Source organism: Notamacropus eugenii, chromosome 3, assembly GCF_028372415.1.
Source record: "Notamacropus eugenii isolate mMacEug1 chromosome 3, mMacEug1.pri_v2, whole genome shotgun sequence".
Lineage (NCBI taxonomy): Eukaryota > Metazoa > Chordata > Mammalia > Diprotodontia > Macropodidae > Notamacropus > Notamacropus eugenii.
This window is the reverse complement of record NC_092874.1, coordinates 398,334,630-398,352,867: the sequence shown is the minus strand read 5'-3', so window position 1 is coordinate 398,352,867 and position 18,238 is coordinate 398,334,630. Positions and strand designations below refer to the sequence as shown.

Sequence of the window (18,238 nt, the reverse complement as noted above, 5' to 3'; positions counted from 1 at the left end):
AGGTTACTTAGAGAGCACTGAAAAGTTAAGTGACTTACCTAGGATTATAGAGCCTGCCTGTTTTAAGAACCAAGCTTGGGACCTAGGTCTTCCCAACTCCAGGGCAGATACTATCTTTATTATTCCTGAGGGAGATACAAAGACTAAAAATAGTTTCCCATCCACCCATTTCGTAGAAATTAGTTTAGTAGGGAATAAAACTTATCTTCAAATCACTGTAATTTATAGTGTAGTACCTGGAGCAAAACAGGTGTAAAATAGATGTGCTTGTTGACTTAAATATTCCTTTGCCATTTAATTTAAGTTCTGTTTTCACAACACCTTTTTTAAAGTCTTACGTAAGAATTGCACAAGCCATTTAAATATGCTGAAGTTTAGAGAAAGGGCAGGTCATCTCCAACTAAGAGGACTGAGGAAGGTTTTCAGTATTTGAAGTGTCCTGAAAGGTGGGTAGTACTGCAGTAGTCTTGTATTTGGGGACATAGGAACAGAAGCATTCTAAGTGAAAGAAATATAAGCAAAGAGATGAGAAAAGTATCAGAGTTCTAGAATATAGTGATCTAGTTAACTAGATTGTTTAATTTGTGAATTATGTGTAGGTGTGTGCCTGTGTGTGTGCCACTGTACTAATGATTATATGCATTGTCTTACATAAAAATAGAAATTTAAAAAGGATGAAATTCTAAAAAATAATATTTGATCTTAGAATCATTAGGTGTTCTTAACTAAGGGTCTGTGATTTTTAAAAAATATTTTAATTACTATCTCAGAATAATTGATTTCCTCTGTAAGCCTACGTATTTTATGCATTTGGAAACATTAGCTTGAGGGAGGTCCATAGTTTTCACCAGACCACTAAAGTGGTCCACAATGCAAAAAAAGGTTTGGAGTGAGAAGATCAATTAAAAGGCTATTGCAATAAATCAGGTAAAAGCTGAAGAGAATCTGAATTAGCAGTGCACCATATGAGCAGGGAGAGGACAAATGTAAGAGTGTTGTGGAGGTGGCAATAACAAGATTGGGCAACTGCTGAATGTGTGATAAGTCTGAGGAATACTCATTGAAACCAAGTTTTTGACCCAGGTTGACTAGAAGGATGGTGGTGGCCTATAGAAAATTGGAGGAGTTTGTGAGAGGGATAGATTTTGGGGAAAGATAATATAATGAGTTCTGCAATAGTGATTGAAACACATCCTCTCTTGCCCATACTGAGTGAAAAGCCAGTCCTGGTGAGGGACACCTACTTTAGCCAGGAAGTAATCTGGCTGGCAGGATGTCAGTATGCTTGAGAGGGGAGTAAACTGACTATAGGTGTCCAAGTTGAAGTTATCATCACCCCAAAGAGCAGAGAGTTGCTAGAAGCTTGCCCAGCCTTGGAAGGCCAGCAGTAGGAGGGACTCAAGTGGGCAAGTGTCAGGCTGTGATGAGTGAAGGGGGTAACATGGTTGTGTTAGAGACAAGCCCTGCTGGTGTGGTTTTGAGGGGTTTAGGGACTCCTCAGGGACCAGGGTACAGGAAAGGGTAGTCTGGAAAAAATTCACAGACTCAAGCTTTCTTTAAGTCAAGTTGCCAAAGGTTTATTTTTATACTTTTTGGTGGGCAAAGGTTCTTAAGGAACCTGTGACCTTAGAGGAGTACAGTTAAAGTTCATATAGGATAAACTATAGTGCAACATGTGCCAAATACACTAACTAGGTGATTTAGAGTGAGATTAGAGAGTGGTTAAGGAGTAGTCAGTTCTGAAAGGAACATGCACTTTTAGTATCTGCTTCTCAGGCATTTTACCCGGAGTTTACTAGGAAAAGCTCAAGGGGTAGTCACAGGGAGGTGTGGTGTTAGGCCTGCTATGACACTAAATTTATAAGTTAACTAGCCATCAGAGCTAAGGATTGCCCATTCTGCTACGAATCAGTGCCTTCTTTGACAGGATAGATGTAGGGAGGATGTATATGTCTAAAGTCTAAGATACACATAATGAGGAGTTCAGGATGCATACAGTGAGGTGTAGGGACTTGGTATAGATACTCTAGTGCATACTGAATATCTTTATGAGCTGGTACAAAGCCAGTTCAAACTAATGAACTACAAGTGTAATTTATTAATGCAGAGAGATAAGTGTTTTGCTGGGGCCCGCTCATGAGTAACTACTAGGCATGGTGTCCTTGGACTGGGGAGAAACTGCCAGGGATAATGTTTTGAGGTTAGAGAGAAACATGGTCTTGAAATTGGGGTCTGAGCACAGGCACCCAAGCACCTATCACTGCAATTGGCTATCATGGAAACTGTGGGATGAGCAGTGGTGTACTGGTACATGTTTAACAACCAGCTCTCTAGGGGAAAAAGAAGTTTAATCTTTATTGTTAACACTTTTTAAAGTTTAGACAATCAACAAATAAATCAAGCAACTGATTGGTCTTAGCTTGAATGGATTTGCCTGGAATACTCTCCCTCCTTACCTCCTGGATTAATCTTAATTAATTAATTAGTACAAGGTATAAAATGCTGACATTGAACATTTAACAGTTGTCTCACAAGCAAGTCCAAGCTGGCTCCAGCATAACCTTGAATCTGACCTCCCTTCTTATCCTCCAGTTGGGTTATCCTTAGGTGTCAAACCACAGTCCCCCACTTTGGAGACCACTAGCCTATATTTCAGAGAAAAAGGTAAAGGATAGTAGAATAAGAGAAGATTGTACCCCAACTATGGAAACCTTGAATTCCAAGCTAAGGAATTTGGGCTTTATTGAGAAGGCCATAAAAGGGTTTAATTGGTGGAACGGCATGATCAGATCTCTGAATAAAGAAGACTAAGAGGCTTGTGATATATAAAATTGGATTGTAGGGAGAAGAAACTGGAAGCCGTGTAACCAGTTTAAAGGTTATTGTAGGAGTACAGGCAAGAAGAAGCCAGGACCTACATTAAGATGATGGTAATAAAAATGAAGAGATTAATGCAAGACGTGTTGGCAGGGGTGGAATAAATAGGACTAAACAAGTGCTTGGACTTGCCTCCAATGTACTGTTTTCTTACCATCATCTAATAGAGCCTCATCTTTTCCATCAAGATGAAACTTAAGCTCCATCTCTCCATGGAAACCTTTGTTTGTTTTGAACTTTATCCAGTAGCCATTTTTATCATTTTTTTTTGGTTGTTCAGTTGTTTCAGTTATGTCCTACTTTTCATGACTCCATAGGGGGATACTGGAGTGATTTGCCATTTCCTTCTCCAGTAGATTAAGGCAAACAGAGGGTAAATGATTTGCCCAGGGTTATACAGCTAGTAAATTCAGTCTCAAATCTTCCTGATTCCAGACCCAGTGCTCTATCCCCTGAGCCATCTGACTGCCTCCAGTACAAAGATTCAGAGGGAGGAGTTGGACTTGAGTATGGGACTACAAAGAGTGGACTAATGTTTGTGTGAAGAGGAGTAAGGTGTAATAAGGCTGGAAAGGTGGCTTTAGGCCACCGTTACAAAGGGCATTAAATGGCAAACAGAGGAGTTAACAAGTAATCCTAGAGGTAATAAGTCACTATACTTTGTGAAGGTTAGTGACATATTCTGACCTTTGCTTCAGAAGAGAGGTTCCCAAACTTATTTGACCTATTGCCACCCTTAAAAATATTACTCAGTGCTCTCTTGGAAATGTTTTCTTTAACCTTTAGTGTTGTTTTTTTGAAATTTGTGTCATTTCAAAAAATATGTATTTTTAAATGATGCATCTTAAATTTGATAATTTATTGTAAATTTGTGTTTTTCCTGCATTGAAATTTTGATGATGCAATATTGTATTATGTTACAGAATATTATCATGTTGCATAAAAGTCATTACACACACATATTCCTGCCAATACATCCTGGACTTCTTAACAATGCACTACAGTTTTCCCTGCCAACAACTGCTTAAGACCTGACTATGGACTTGACAACTGATCTGTTATAACTTACATTTTGTGTGTTTATTTGGAAAATAATGTAAATCACTATGACTTTAATTCTGGTACACAAGAGAAGAAACAGGTATGAATGGTTTTTCAAAGTTTTCTTATCTTATGCTTCCACCTATTATTTTATTCAATGCCCCCCATTGCACGCACCCCCCTGAGTCATTCCAACACCCTCCCAAGGGGCAGTATCATTCACTTTGGGAACATATGCAGAAGAATCACTTTGGAATGGTGAGAGAGCTGGGTCAGGGAGAGCAATTAGGAAGCAGAGTAGCTAATAGTCCAGTCAAGAAGTGCTGAGAGTTTGAATTAGGGTGGTAGCTAAGCGAGCAGAGAGAAGGGGACATATGCAGGACATGTACATGTGGAAGTGACAAGATCCGGCAGCTGCTTATGGGGTGAGGAAGAATGAGTAGAGGACACTTAAGTTTTGAACCTAGGTGTGAAAGATGGTGACACCTTGAACATAAATAAACATAAATAGGGTCTGCCTGCCTCAAATCTCTCCTCACTCAAATCCATCCTCCTTTCAGCTGCCAGTGATTTTCCTAAAGGGCATGCCTTCCTCAGTAAACTTCAGTGGCTCCATGTTGCTTCCAAATACAAAAATCCTCTTTTGGCTTTCAAAGGCCTTCATAACACTCTCCACCTCCCTTTCAGTTTTCTTACACCTTACTCTTCATCTACTCCAGTTCAATGACACTGGCCTCCTTGCTGTTCCACAGAATAGGTACTCCTCTTATTTCCAGGCATTTTCACTGGCTGTCTCTTTACTCAGCCTAGAATGCTCTCCCTCTTTATTTCTACCTTCTGGTTTCCCTGTCTTCCTTCAAATCCCAAGTAAAACCTCATTTTCTACAGGAAGCCTTAGCTAATCCATCTTAATTCTAGCACTTTCTCTCTGTTAATTATTTCCTATTTATCCTATTTACATTTGTTTGCTTATTGTCTCCCCCAATAGATTATGATTTCTTTGAGGGAAGGGACTGTCTTTTGCTTCTTTTTGTATTCCCAGTGCTTAGCAGGGTGCCTAACACATAGTAGCCACTTAATAAATGCTTATTGACTGACTGAAGGTCAGAAGAGAGGTGAGCTTGATGGGGAGGGCAAAATAATTAGGTCTGTTTTAAATATGTTGAATCTGATATGCCTATAGAAGCTGAACATGGAAGCCCCTTCCTAGAATCCTTCTTACTAGGAAAGATTGATGCTAATGGATGGCTTGAGCTCAGCAATTTTGAACTGAAGTAGGCCAAAACCAATTATGTGTCCACACTAAGTCCAGCATCGTATAGTGAGCCTCCAGGAGCAGGGCCCAAATAGAAAAAGGAGCAGGTTAAATTACCCATGCAGATAAGTAGTGGGATCAGGCCCAAGAGTGGCTACTGCACTTTCCACCTGGGGGAGATATGGAGATTCAACCACAAAAAACAAAATGAAAATGGAAGCCTCAGAGAGATTGAGTTTAAAATATTCAGTAAGCAATTGGTGACATGGAACTTGCAATTGGGAGACAAACTGGGACTAGATATAGAGATCTCTGAGTCATCTGCGTAGAGATGATCATTGAATCCATCAAGACTGATGAGTTCACCAAAAGAAGAGTGTAGAAATAGAAGAGAATGAAGCACAGGACAGAGTTCTGAGAGTCACCCACAGAAAGGGAGCTGAATATTCATGACAATCTAGCAGAGAGAATGAGAAGGAAGAAAGAAGTTGTATATGTGGGAGAACTAATGGAGAGCAGTGTCACAAAAACCAAGAGGGGAAGAGTGTCTGGGAGCAGAAGAATAATCCACCATGCCAGATGCTGCAGAGTGATTAAGAAGGTTGAAGACTGAAAAAGGCTATCAGAATTGACCACTGACCAAGTAGTCAAGAGTAATTTTGAACATTTTCATTTGAGTGATGAGTTGAGAAGCTAGACTGCAAAAGTTGAAGAAATGAATGAGAGGAAATGAAGGCAATGAGGATAGATAGCTTTCCCCATGAGTTTTGACTGCTCCTTTCTACCTGCTCCAAGTTCCAGCCAAGTTGGACTATTTGGCTTCTCCTAGGCTTTTGCTACCCTCTCTTGTCTCCAGGTTTTTCTTTCATGGAGATGATGGCTAAGGTCTCCTTCAGTTCAGAATCCCATAATCATGTGGGAATGTCTTTCCAAGTATGTGATCATTTGACAATGTTAACTCCTATTTCGACACTGTCCCTGTGAGCTGCTGCTTATTACACTATATAACTACAGATAAAATTCAGTGAAAAGTAAGTCTGTTGTAGGCATTGTCAAGGGAATTGCTAAAGTGTCAACATGACGTTTTCTCATGTCAAAGACTGTCCCAAAGAAGAGAACTGATGGCAGCATTATCTTGAGCCTCCAGTTAGTGGTATAGTAGATAGAGTGCCAGCCCTGAAGTCAGGAGGACCTGAGTTTAAATCCTGAATCAGATACTTACTAGCTCTGTGACCCTGGGTGAGTCACGTCACTGTTTGCCTCAGTTTCCTCATCTTTAAAATGAGCTGGAGAAGGAAATGTCAAACTATGCCAGTGATTTTGCCAAGAAAACTCCAAATGGAATCACAAAGACTCAGACATGATTGTAATGACTGAACAATAACTGGTTATACTGTGTTGTTATCTCAAGGCAGTCAGGTGGCATGGAATTGTGACAAGTAAAAAGAGATAAGGGGAACCTGAGATTTATTTCTCCAAGTATAATCAGTTTATTAACAGTGATGCACATAACAACAAAGTTGATCATACTGGCCCTCTCCTAAGGTCAGCTTCCCCAAGAGAAGGGAAGCAGGAAGGGAGGGGCTGAGATCTTATGTTTGGCTACTACAGGGAAAAGTGGATTGGCCTTCAAGTGAGGCTGATCATAGCATCAATTATCTCTATCGATTAGAAAATATTCATTGTTTTATGGGCCTGGATGGTCTCTTGTAATCTTGGCTAGAAAATAAGAACCACCCACTTAGGTGGGGGTGGGAATCAAAGCATTCCTAATGGCTTGGAAGAACTCCAGCTTAAGCTACTTGGTGTTTACTGACAACCAACCAAAGTCTCAGGTCAAACTGGTTAGTAAACATGTCCAAGGGCTAGTTATATGAGTTTAGCAACCCTCCCTTTTAACTACATCTTTACACCAATTCTGCCTGGGAAAGATTATATTTTTGAGTGGAATGAGTTCAGGCAGATGGTAACCACTATAAAAATCAATACAGCATAAAATCAATTACATTGTAAAATCAATACAATAAAAACCAGAGGTAATATTAATTTCTATTTTTTCACAGAATTGTAAAAGCAAGCACCCTGACATACACAGGAGGGCCTGCTGTATAAGTTCTTTGATCTGCTTTTCTAAAAGGAAAGGCAACTTTTGAGGGGTCAGCAATGACCTTAATCAAGCACATACATATCATTCACTTAGTTCAGGGGACAAAAGTCAGCACCCTGAACTTCAGAGAAAATACAAAGAGAAAAGCAAAGATCAACGAACAGACAGGGCTTCCAGCTGCCTGAACATAAGCAGTACTTACATCACAGATCAACAGATCCAACTGTCTGACCATTACATACACACATAGTTACCAGAGAGAGAAGGACCAACATCTGGGTTTTCAAAGCTGGGGGGCTCCTTAGTGGCTGCCCAGAGTCTTGTCTGGCCCAACAAATACTTCCAATGAGTAAGCCCCAAAGTAAAACCTCACCTCAGAGTATTTATACATTTTTCAGGGTATCACAACCCTGGAGAACCAGTGAATTCAAAATTAACAAAAAGTGTGGGCCTCCCCTAATCAAGCTTCCCTTAATGGACAGGCCCATTAATGGGTGGGGAAGATGTTTAATCTCATTAGCATTACAAGAATGAAGGACCTGGAATCAGGAAGACCCAACTTTGGATCCTGCCTCAGATACTCCCTGGCTGAGGGGATGCTGGGCAAGACACTTATTTACCTCAGTTTCTTCATTTGTAAAATGGAGATTAATAGCACCTAAGTCCTTTGTTGTTGTTAGGATCAAATTAGTTAATACATGGAAATTCCTTTGCAAACTTTAAAGTGCTACATAAATGGTAGCTAATATTATTACTATCACCTTCATTTTACCTTGGGAGAACTCATGGCTCTCTGATTCATCACACCACTCAGAAAATCAGTAAAGAAAACAAGATTAGAACTTTGGTCTTTTGTCACAAACTTTGTTTTCCCCACACAATTATAGATCAGGGCTGGAACTGTCTGGTGCAACCCTTTCATTTCATAAATGAGGAAACTGAGACCCAGGGAGTTCCAACATCTTGGTACTTGTACAGGTAGTAAGGTCTTAGAGGCAGGATTTGAATCCAAGTCCTCTTATTCCAGAATTGGAGCTATTTCCACTCTACCATACCGTTTCTGTGATATCCAAACATCTATTATAGTGAGAAATCAAACAGCTTGTTAATTATCTGCATTTGTTGTTATACAGCTAGTTGTATGGTTTATTTTTAGGGTTGTGCAAATACCAGCTTCAATGTCATATATAGAGTGGTTGTGTGAAATTTGTTATTGTTGTTCAGTTGTTTTAGTAATGTCTGATTCTTCATGACCCTTTTGGGATTTTCTTGGCAAAGATACTGGAGTGGTTTGCCATTTCCTTCTCCAGCTCATTTTACAGATGAGAAACTGAGGCAAACAGAGTTAAGTGACTTGCTGAAGGTCACACAGTTAGTATCTGGGGCCAGATTTGAACTAGGTCTTCCTGACTCCAGGACCCGTGCTGTATCTTCTGTGACACCAAGCTTCCATGATTGTATGAAAACGCTTTATAAATATCCATGCAAGCATGAACTGACATTGTTAATTAACACGTGTCACAGAATTGTGAGGATCAAATGAAGCAACATACACAAAACACTTTGCAGACCTTAAAACACTGCATAAATGCTTGTGATTATATTTTTAGTCTTACCAATCTAGTTTCTCATTCAAGGCATTCAGAATTCCTTTTTTTTAGGGTTACATTTATACCTTAGGTAAAATAAGTGACAAATAATTTCTTTTTTCTTTTTAAATAGTATTTTTTTCAATTACATGTAAAAACAATTTTTAACATTCTTTTTTTAGAGTTAATTTATTTATTTTTAGTTTCCAACATTCACTTTCACAAGTTTTAAATTTTTTTCCCTCCCTCCCCGCCCCACTCCTGAAGACAGCATGCAATCTGATATAGGTTCTACATATACATTTCTATTAAACATATTTTCACATTAGTTATGATGTATAGAAGAATTAGAAATGAATGGGAGGAACCATGAGAAGGAAAACAAAACAAAACAAAACAACAACACAAAAGAAAATAGTCTGCTTTGCTCTGTATTCAGACTCTTCAGTTCTTTCTCTGGATGTGGATGGCATTTTCCATCATGAATCCTTTGGAAATGTTTTAGGTCTTTGCATTGCTGGGAAGGGCCAAATCTACCAAAGTCAGTCATCCCACACTGTGGTTGTTATTCTCAACACTATTCTCCCAGTTCTGCTCACTTCACTCAGCATTAGTTCATATAAGTCTTTCCAGGTTTTTCTGAAGTCTGCCTGTTCATCATTTCTTATAGCACAATAGTACTCCATTACATTCATATACCACAACTTGTTCACCCATTCCCCAATTGATGGACATCTCCTTAATTTCCAGTTCTTGGCTACCACAAAGAGAGCTATGATAAATATTTTTCATACATGTAGGTCTTTTCCCTATTTTTATGATCTCTTTGGGATACAGCACTAGAAATGGTATTGCTGGAACAAAGGGTATGCACAGTTTTATAGCCCTTTGCCCACAGTTACAAATTGTTCTCCAGAGTGATATCAGCTCACAACTCCACCATCAATGAGTTAGTGTTCCAACTCTCCCACATCTTCTCCAACATTTATCATTTTCCTCTTTTGTCATGTTAGCCAATCTGATAGGTGTGATGTGGTACCTCAGAGTTGTTTTGATTTGCATCTTTCTGTTCAATAGTGATTTAGAGCATTTTTTCATATGACTATAGAAAGCTTTAATTTCTTCCTCTGAAAACTACCTGTTCATATCCTTTGACCATTTATCAATTGGGGAATGACTTATATTCTTGTAAATTTGACTCAGTTCTCTATATATTTTAGAAATGAGGCCTTTATCACAGATACTAGTTGTGAAACTTCTTTCCTAAGTTTTCTTCTTCCCTCTTTTCAATTTACTATAATCAAAATGATCCATTTTTGCATTTCATAACATTCTCTATCTCTTGTTTGGTCATGAATTCCTCCATTCTTCATACATCTGACAGATAAACTATTCCTTGCTCCCCTAATTTGTTTATAGTATCAGTATAGTATTTATATATAAATTATGTACCCTTAACATTCTTTTCAAAAAACATTTTGAATCCCAGATTTTCCCCTTCTCTCACTTTCCCCCTCCCTGAGAAAATAAACAATTTGATATAGGTTATACATGTGCAATCATGTAAGATATATTTCCATATTAGTCATGTTGTGTAAGAAGAAATAGGTCAAAAGAAAAAAAACACCAAAAAATAATGTAACAATAGTATACTTCTGTCTACCTTCAGACTCCATCAGTTCTTTCTCTGGACATGTATAGCATTTTCCATCACGAGTCCTTTTGAATTGTCTTGGATGATCATATTGATGAGAAGAGCTAAATCTTTCATAGTTGATTGTCACAAATATTGCTGACACTGTGTATATAGTATTCTCCTGGTTCTGCTCACTTCATTTTGTATCAGTTATGTAAGTCTTCCCAGGTTTTTCTGAAATCCATCGACTCATCATTTCTTATAGTACCACAGTATTCCATCACAATCATACCACAACTTATTCATCCATCCCCCAAATAATAGGCATTTCCTCAATTTCTAATTCTTTGTGTGACCACAAAAGGAACTACCATAAATATTTTTGTACATGTAGGTCCCTTTCCATTTTTTTATGATCTCTTTGGTATATAGTAGTATTGCTGATTCAAAGGATAGCAACAAATAATTTCTACCCTCTCTCTGAACTATTAAGGACCTAATCCTCTTTGGGGGATTTTCCTATAAAGTTCTTAAGTATAGTTTTACAACTCTATCATTATTAACTCTCAGAACATGGCCAAGCCTGGCCTGGAAAGTAATGTAGGTCACTAATCAGAGTGTGAAAACCTTGAGGTAGATGTAACTTACAATACTGTAAAATCTTTAACATCATTTGCAGGCTACATATAAATACCTCATAACAATCATAATTATATGTTGGTCTGTTCTCATTTTCTTTATTTGTAGGTTATCATTGAAAGTTTTCATTAACATTGGTAAATTGTTTTTGAAATCCACAGGGGAAAACTACCATGATTATAGGATACCTATTTCCAGACCTTTCCTCATATTGAAAATAAAAGCTATGGCAGAATGTTTTTATTGTTGAGTCACTTCAGCGTGTCCAATTGACCCCATTTGGAGTTTTTTTGGCAAAGATACCACAGTGGTTTGCCATTTCCTTCTTCAACCACTCATCAGATCAGTAGCAGCTGCTTTGGGAGTCTGACTGTCCTTGGCATAGCAGTGAATGTGAATTGCTTGTTTGTCTTTTCAGATAGATTTGGATTCCTCACCAGAGACATCCTGAATACGAAATCACCCAATCGGACTGATACCTTCTCTTGTTGCCATGAACATTGTGCTAAGGATACAGTGCTCCAAATTGCTGAGGATCCCCAAGGTATCTGTGAGAGTATTCCACAAAGATTCCAGAGTATCAGCCCCTCAGAACTTTTCAGACTATGATTCTATTAAAAAAGATTTCAAAATAGAGGTACCGGAGTATTTCAACTTTGCCAACGATGTTATGGATCATTGGGCCAAGATGGAGAAGGTACGGGATTCCTGGGAGGGAGGGAAGGATATGAATAATTATGGTAAAATGGTTCTTTTGTGAATTTCATAAATCTCCTGTCCTGATATTGTTTGAGGTGAAAATAGGTACTGATTGGCTAAGCAATTTGAATGCTAAGTATTAAGAATCCAAACAAATATGCATTGAGTGTCTTTTGTACATAACAGGGCTAAATGTTATTGGGAAATATAAAGCATTCAATAGACTGATAATCCAATTGAGAAGACAAGACTAAGGCATATGAAACAATAGAACAAGAGAAGATAGCAAAATATTAAACAGTATGGTACAAAAGCATCTTTGAAAAGGGCAAAATAAAGAATTTAGAATGGTCCAGGAAGGCTTCACAGAAGATGTGGCACTAAAGCTTTGGCTTGTAGTTAGGAAACACCTGAGTTAAATCCTACCTTGGAAATTTGCTAATTATATGGCTATGTGCAAAATCACCCAAAAGTGCTAAGCCTCAGTTTCTTTATCTTTAAAATAAGGATAATAATAACAGAGTGCCTACTTCCCAGGTTGGATCAGATGAGATTATGAATATAAAGTGCTTTGCAAACTTTAAAAAGCAATATGAATATCAAATATTATTATTATTAGAAAAACTCCATTGCATAATGGATAGAAAGCTTGCCTTCAAGTTAGGATGACCCTTTCTGAAACATACTGGCAATGTGTCCCTAGATAAGTCACTTAACCTCTTAATGTTCTCAGCAATTCTCCAAGACTATATGTTATAGAACAGTTGCTTATGAAATAGTTAAGTCATAGGTCTGGACTCATTCCCCTCTCCCCAAAAAGTTATAATCAACTGTATAGGAAATAATCCTGTATAACAAATGCCAAAACTGTACTTTATTATATGTTCTTCATCTTTCAAGCAAAGAACTGAACATAGCTATTTCTACTCATTTCGGACTGCTTTTGTTCAGTTATTTTTCAGTCATATCTGACTCTATGACCCCTGTTGGGGTTTTCTTGGCAAAGACACTGGAGTCATTTGCCATTTCCTTCTCTAGCTCATTTTACAGATGAGAAAACCAAGCCAAAGAGGGTTAAGTGACTTCACCCAGCATCACACAGCTAGGAAGAATCAGAGGCCAGATTTGAACTCAGGAAGATGAGTCTTCCTGACTATCCACTTCTCCACCTAGCTGCCATCAAGTCACAATTACTTTTGTATTCCTCAGCTATTCCCTCATCAAACATCCTAACCACTTGTAAAATACAAATTCCCAAATCATCCCCTCTAACAAAAAAAATGTTCTCCAAAGATCCAGGGGAAGGAAAAAGGAAGGTGAAGAAGAAAATTAATTCACTGAGGGACGGTTCTGTTTTATCTCTGGGTAGGGAATGAGACTTCCGATAATTTATCCACTGCATTAAATTCCTTTAAAACAAAACAATTTGGTTGTCTCATGGAGAGGCAGCTTGGCACAGTGAGCCTCAAAGCCAAGAAGATCTGGATTAAAGATCTGACTCTGACTCATACTGGATGTGTGATCCTGGTCATTCCTTAACTTCTCAGTGCTCTGGGCAACTCTCTAACACTCCAAGTTTCAGACGAGGTGTTGACTTGCATTGATAGTGAGTTTCTAGTAAGAAAGAAATTACAGGTTCAGTCCCTGTCCTTACAGAGTTCTTTATAGCCACTAGTTTACTATTCAATGCAGGGAAAAATACCTGTGAGGGACAGGCTTGACTCAGGCAGTTAGCCTGGTAATTCAGGTTCCTTGCTGGAATAAAATGACTCAGAGATCATTCATTCATTAACCAAAGTAGGATATTCAATGTGGATACTACAGTATTTAGCTAGCCTCTCCTAGACTTCATATGGAAATTCATCTGGTTAGCAGGGCAGAGTATGGAGATTCTTGTGTTCTTGGGACATTTGCCAGGTCAGAATGGTTCTCACTCATATGTATGGGTCTTTTATGCCCTTAAGTGACCTAGAATAGATAGCAGTACAACCATTCTACCAGGACCTGAAGCACGAGCTTGATAATTGTTTGGGCCCTACAGCAATCAGATCTCAAAGTCAGCTTTGTTGTTTTCATGGAAAAACTAGCCTAAACCTTGTTTTGGAGGTTGAGGGGGAGGAGGTGTTGGGGGAGGAAGGAATCCTGGTAGGCAGTGACCTTGTAACAATACCATTATAACAGGTGCTCTTTTTTTTAAAAAAAAAAGACACACAGTTGCATAAGATTCATATTCCTTTCATTGTGTATATATGTTATATACCAATTAGTGACACAAGTTACTATTTAACAGTATATTATTTAATTTCTGATTTATTGTTACAGAAAGTGCCTAGCATATTGAAACAAGTTGGAAATTATAACCTGAAGAGTTAAATATGGAATTGAAAACAATGCCCATTTTAATCAGAGGAAAATTCAAATAGCTCATGCTGCATGTACACAGATAGAGGATTTCCCCTCCCCTTTGGTAACTTTTCCCCCAAAGGAGCAAAATTAAACAATAAGTCCTGACAAATGTCTTAAAGAAATATTGGTCTCCTTAATATTTAAGATCTATTTCATGAATTGTCCTAATATCTATGACTTTATATAATTACTTACTTAAATATAAAATTATACGTGGGGGGGATGAGTTCTAACAATGACCAGTATTTTTAACTTACACTATTTTCATGGCCCTGAACATGGCCTATAGAATCATTACTAGAATAATCTCATTATTCTATCAGAAAAGGCTTTGAGAAGTCTGGTTTTATGAAAGAGGAGAGACGAGTGATCATTTTTTTTTCCTCTTAGTTTCTATTAGATTAGAAACATTCTCTTTTAAACACATACATCCCTGTGCCCAATTTCTTATCTTCAAATTCAATATAAACCTAGCTTTACACAATTAGCTTTACAACATACATGCAGTATGTTATAAGGAGACCAAGGGAAAGAAGTTCATTAGGGAAACCTAATCAACTGAGTTCAACAGAAATGCTGCACCTCAAGAGAAGCAGGATGAATATATCATGAGAACACATTGGAGACTTCTCTATTGCCAAAGGTGTAAGCTGTCTTGGTGATGTGTACTTTGTGTGTGCCTCTCCCCTTGTGAACTTTATTTGTTCCTTTTCCCACTAACTTTGGGTATAGTTATATAAAAGTATGCCTCAGTTCTATGGGGGAAGATGTTTTGCTGTTACAGTAAATACCTTTGCTTTGGGCTGATTGTCTTTTGGCTGAATCAAAAGGTAACTACATTGGTGAGGGCTCACCAGCTACAGTTTTAGTATAGCACACCCAAAGAATAACTTGAATTTGACTAGTTGTCTCTCAGAGGACCCAACCTGTGAATGACAGTTTGGGGACAAGAGTATTCTAGAGGAGGCTTCACAAGAATTTGTGTAAACTCCAGTAATAAGTTTCTCAAAATTTGAATATAGTTTTTATGTTTCTTCAGTTTTGTTAAAAATAGAAGCCCAGAAATTAGGCATAGACCCATACCTGACACCGTACACAAGAATAAAGTCCAAATGGGTACATGATTTAGGTATAAAGATTGATACCATGAATAAACTGGAGAAGCAAGGAATAGTGTATTTATCAGATCTATGGAGAAGGGAAGAATTCTTTACTAAAGGAGAGATAGAATGCATTATGAAATGCAAAATGGATAACTTTGATTACATTAAACTGAGAAGTTTTTGCACAACCAAACCCAATGCAACCAAAATCCGGAGGGATGTAGTAAATTGGGAAAGAATTTTTACAGCTAAGCTCGGGGATAAAGGCCTCATTTCTAGAATATATAGAGAACTGATCCAAATGTACAATCATACAAGTCATTCCCCAATTGATAAATGGTCAAAGGATATGAACAGGCAATTTTCAGAGGAAGAAATTAAAGCTATCTATAATCATATGAAAAAATGATCTAAATCACTATTGGTTAGAGAGATGCAAATCAAAACAACTCTGAGGTACCACATCACACCTATAAGATTGGCAAACATGACAGAACAAGAAAATGATAAATGCTGGAGAGGATGTGGGAAAGTTGGAACACTAATTCATTGTTGGTGGAGCTGCGAGCGCATCCAACCATTCTGGAGAGCAATTTGGAACTATGCCCAAAGGGCTACAAAAATGTGCATACCCTTTGACCCAGCAATATCGCTACTAGGACTATATCCCCAAGAGATCATAAAAATGGGAAAGGGTCCCACATGTACAAAAATATTTATAGCAGCACTCTATGTAGTTGCCAAAAACTGGAAGTCAAGGGGATGTCCATCAATTGGGGAATGGCTGAATAAATTATGGTATATGAATGTAATGGAGTACTATTGTGCCATAAGAAATGATGAACAAAAAGACTTCAGAGAGGCCTGGAAGGACTTATATGACCTGATGCTGAGTGAAAGGAGCAGAACCAGGAGAACTTTATGCACAGCAACAACCACAGTGTGTGAGAGTTTTTTCTGGTAGACTTAGATTTTTGTAATAACACAAGAACTTCTTACCAAAAAAAAAAAAAAAAAATCCCAATGGAGGATCTCAAGGCAAAATGCCTGCCACACTCAGAGAAATATGGAAGTCACTCACATATTGTAGCAGATCATGTTTGTGTATGTGTATGTGTTTGTGTATCATGTTCTGATTTGTTATACGATTTCTTTCATTTATCTTAGTCTGACTACATAGCATGATTATAGTGAAAATATACTCAATAGGAAAGTATATGTAGAATCTATACAGAATTGTATCCAGTCGTGGGGAGGGAGGGGGGGAGTGGGGGGTAGGTGGGGGGGATAAAATCACAATTGTATGGCAGTGATTGTTAAACATTACAAAATAAAAAAAAAAAAAATAGAAGCCCATCTGGATAATACTTTTCCAGAGGGGACAAAAATTACAAACTATTTAACTTCCTTGGGATCATTTTTGTTCTGAGGTTGTGAGTAAAGGTTATTGTGTTTCTACATCCTACTTGCTGATCACAAGAAAGTGAGATTTGAGGTAGATTTCGCTTTTTGTATTTCTAGGAAGAAGGAAGCTTGGTGGCAATAAATTAATTGCTTGCCCTAACCATCAAGAATGGTAGAAGTGAAGGAATAGATAGCATCAGAAGTGGGAAGAAACAAAGTTTGGGCTTTATGAAAAAGAAAAGAACAGGCAACAGAAAAGAAGAAACAGTAGGGAATGGAAGATTGGACAGGCCAGGAGAGATGATTGTCATGGATATTTGAACTCAAAGATGAAAATTTTCATACAATTCAAAGAATATTCCAAACATGCAGTTTCTTGTTTGGGAATTCTTTTAAGTACATTGAAATAGAATGCCTTCAAATGCATAATCTTTTGGATGAAAGAAAATGAGATGAAATATTTATCACAATTGAGAGAAGATTAATTTTTTTATCCATGTAACGGAAGGAATTTTGAAGGCAAGGTAGGTGTGCATGAGTGCACTAAAAGTAAAATCTCTCCATATAACAAAAAGAACAGAATTGAGATAAAAAAGAAAACTAGATTGAGAAAAAGTACTTATGGCAAATAAGACAAATAAAAACTTGCCATCTAAAATATGAATAATAAAAGCCGCAGGGGTATAATAAATAGTTTAAGGATATCAACAGATCATTTTCTTTGTTTTTCTGTTTTATACATATAACTGCAAATATGTACTATGAACAGTTGGTCTTCCTCATTAAGCATATACTCAGTTTAACATGTTAGTTTCAAAGCTGCCCTGCTTCTGTGTTTCCTATTGACCTTTGTTCTATTTTCTTCTGTACATTTTTTAAAAGACCTAAATGTCCATCCTTTTTTTTTAAGTTTTTTTTTCAATTTGGTAACACTGTAACTAACCCTCCTTTCTCTCCCAATTCTCCCTGCCTTCTCTCAGCTGAAGGAATCCTTGTATCAGAAATACAGTAAGTTAAAACAAATTCTAATATTGATCATGTTCAAAAGCGTACGTCTTATTCTGTACTTTGAGTTAATCATCTTTGTCAAGAGGTCAGTAGCATGATTCATCATCACATTGCAATGGTGAGTCTTTCAAAGTCTAATTACATCATTTTCATAAGAGGAGACAAAAATTATAAATCATTACTTGAAAAGATGTTTACCCTTGCTAATAATCAAAGAGACAGAAATTAAAACAACTTTAACTTATTACTTCCACCCATCAAATCATCAAGAGCACTGAAACCAGTGTTGGAGGGGCAGAGAAGTGAGAGCACAAGCCTGAAGTCAGGAGGATCTGACTGAGACACTTACTAGCTGAGTGACCCTGAGCAAGTCACTTAACCCCAATTGCCTCAGGAAGAAAAGAAAAGAAACCCAGTATTGATGAGGTTGTGGAGGAACAAGTGCATTAATTTATTCATTGTTGGTAACATTTT

General features: G+C 37.7%; 1 protein-coding gene across 3 annotated transcripts in view; it reads left to right on the top strand.

Annotated features, from left to right (window-relative positions):
- The window catches only part of ACSM3 (acyl-CoA synthetase medium chain family member 3), a 41,087-nt gene that overhangs the window by 5,385 nt on the left and 17,464 nt on the right, over positions 1 to 18,238 (top strand). For 2 of the 3 annotated variants that reach the window (XM_072597943.1, XM_072597944.1), the window contains exon 2: positions 11,563 to 11,841. In XM_072597943.1, coding sequence (XP_072454044.1) covers positions 11,638 to 11,841 — 204 coding nt within the window. In that variant the 5' untranslated portion in view covers positions 11,563 to 11,637. Of the gene's footprint in view, positions 1 to 349; positions 447 to 11,562; positions 11,842 to 18,238 lie in introns of those variants that run through there. The other variant, XM_072597942.1, reaches the window with a different exon arrangement.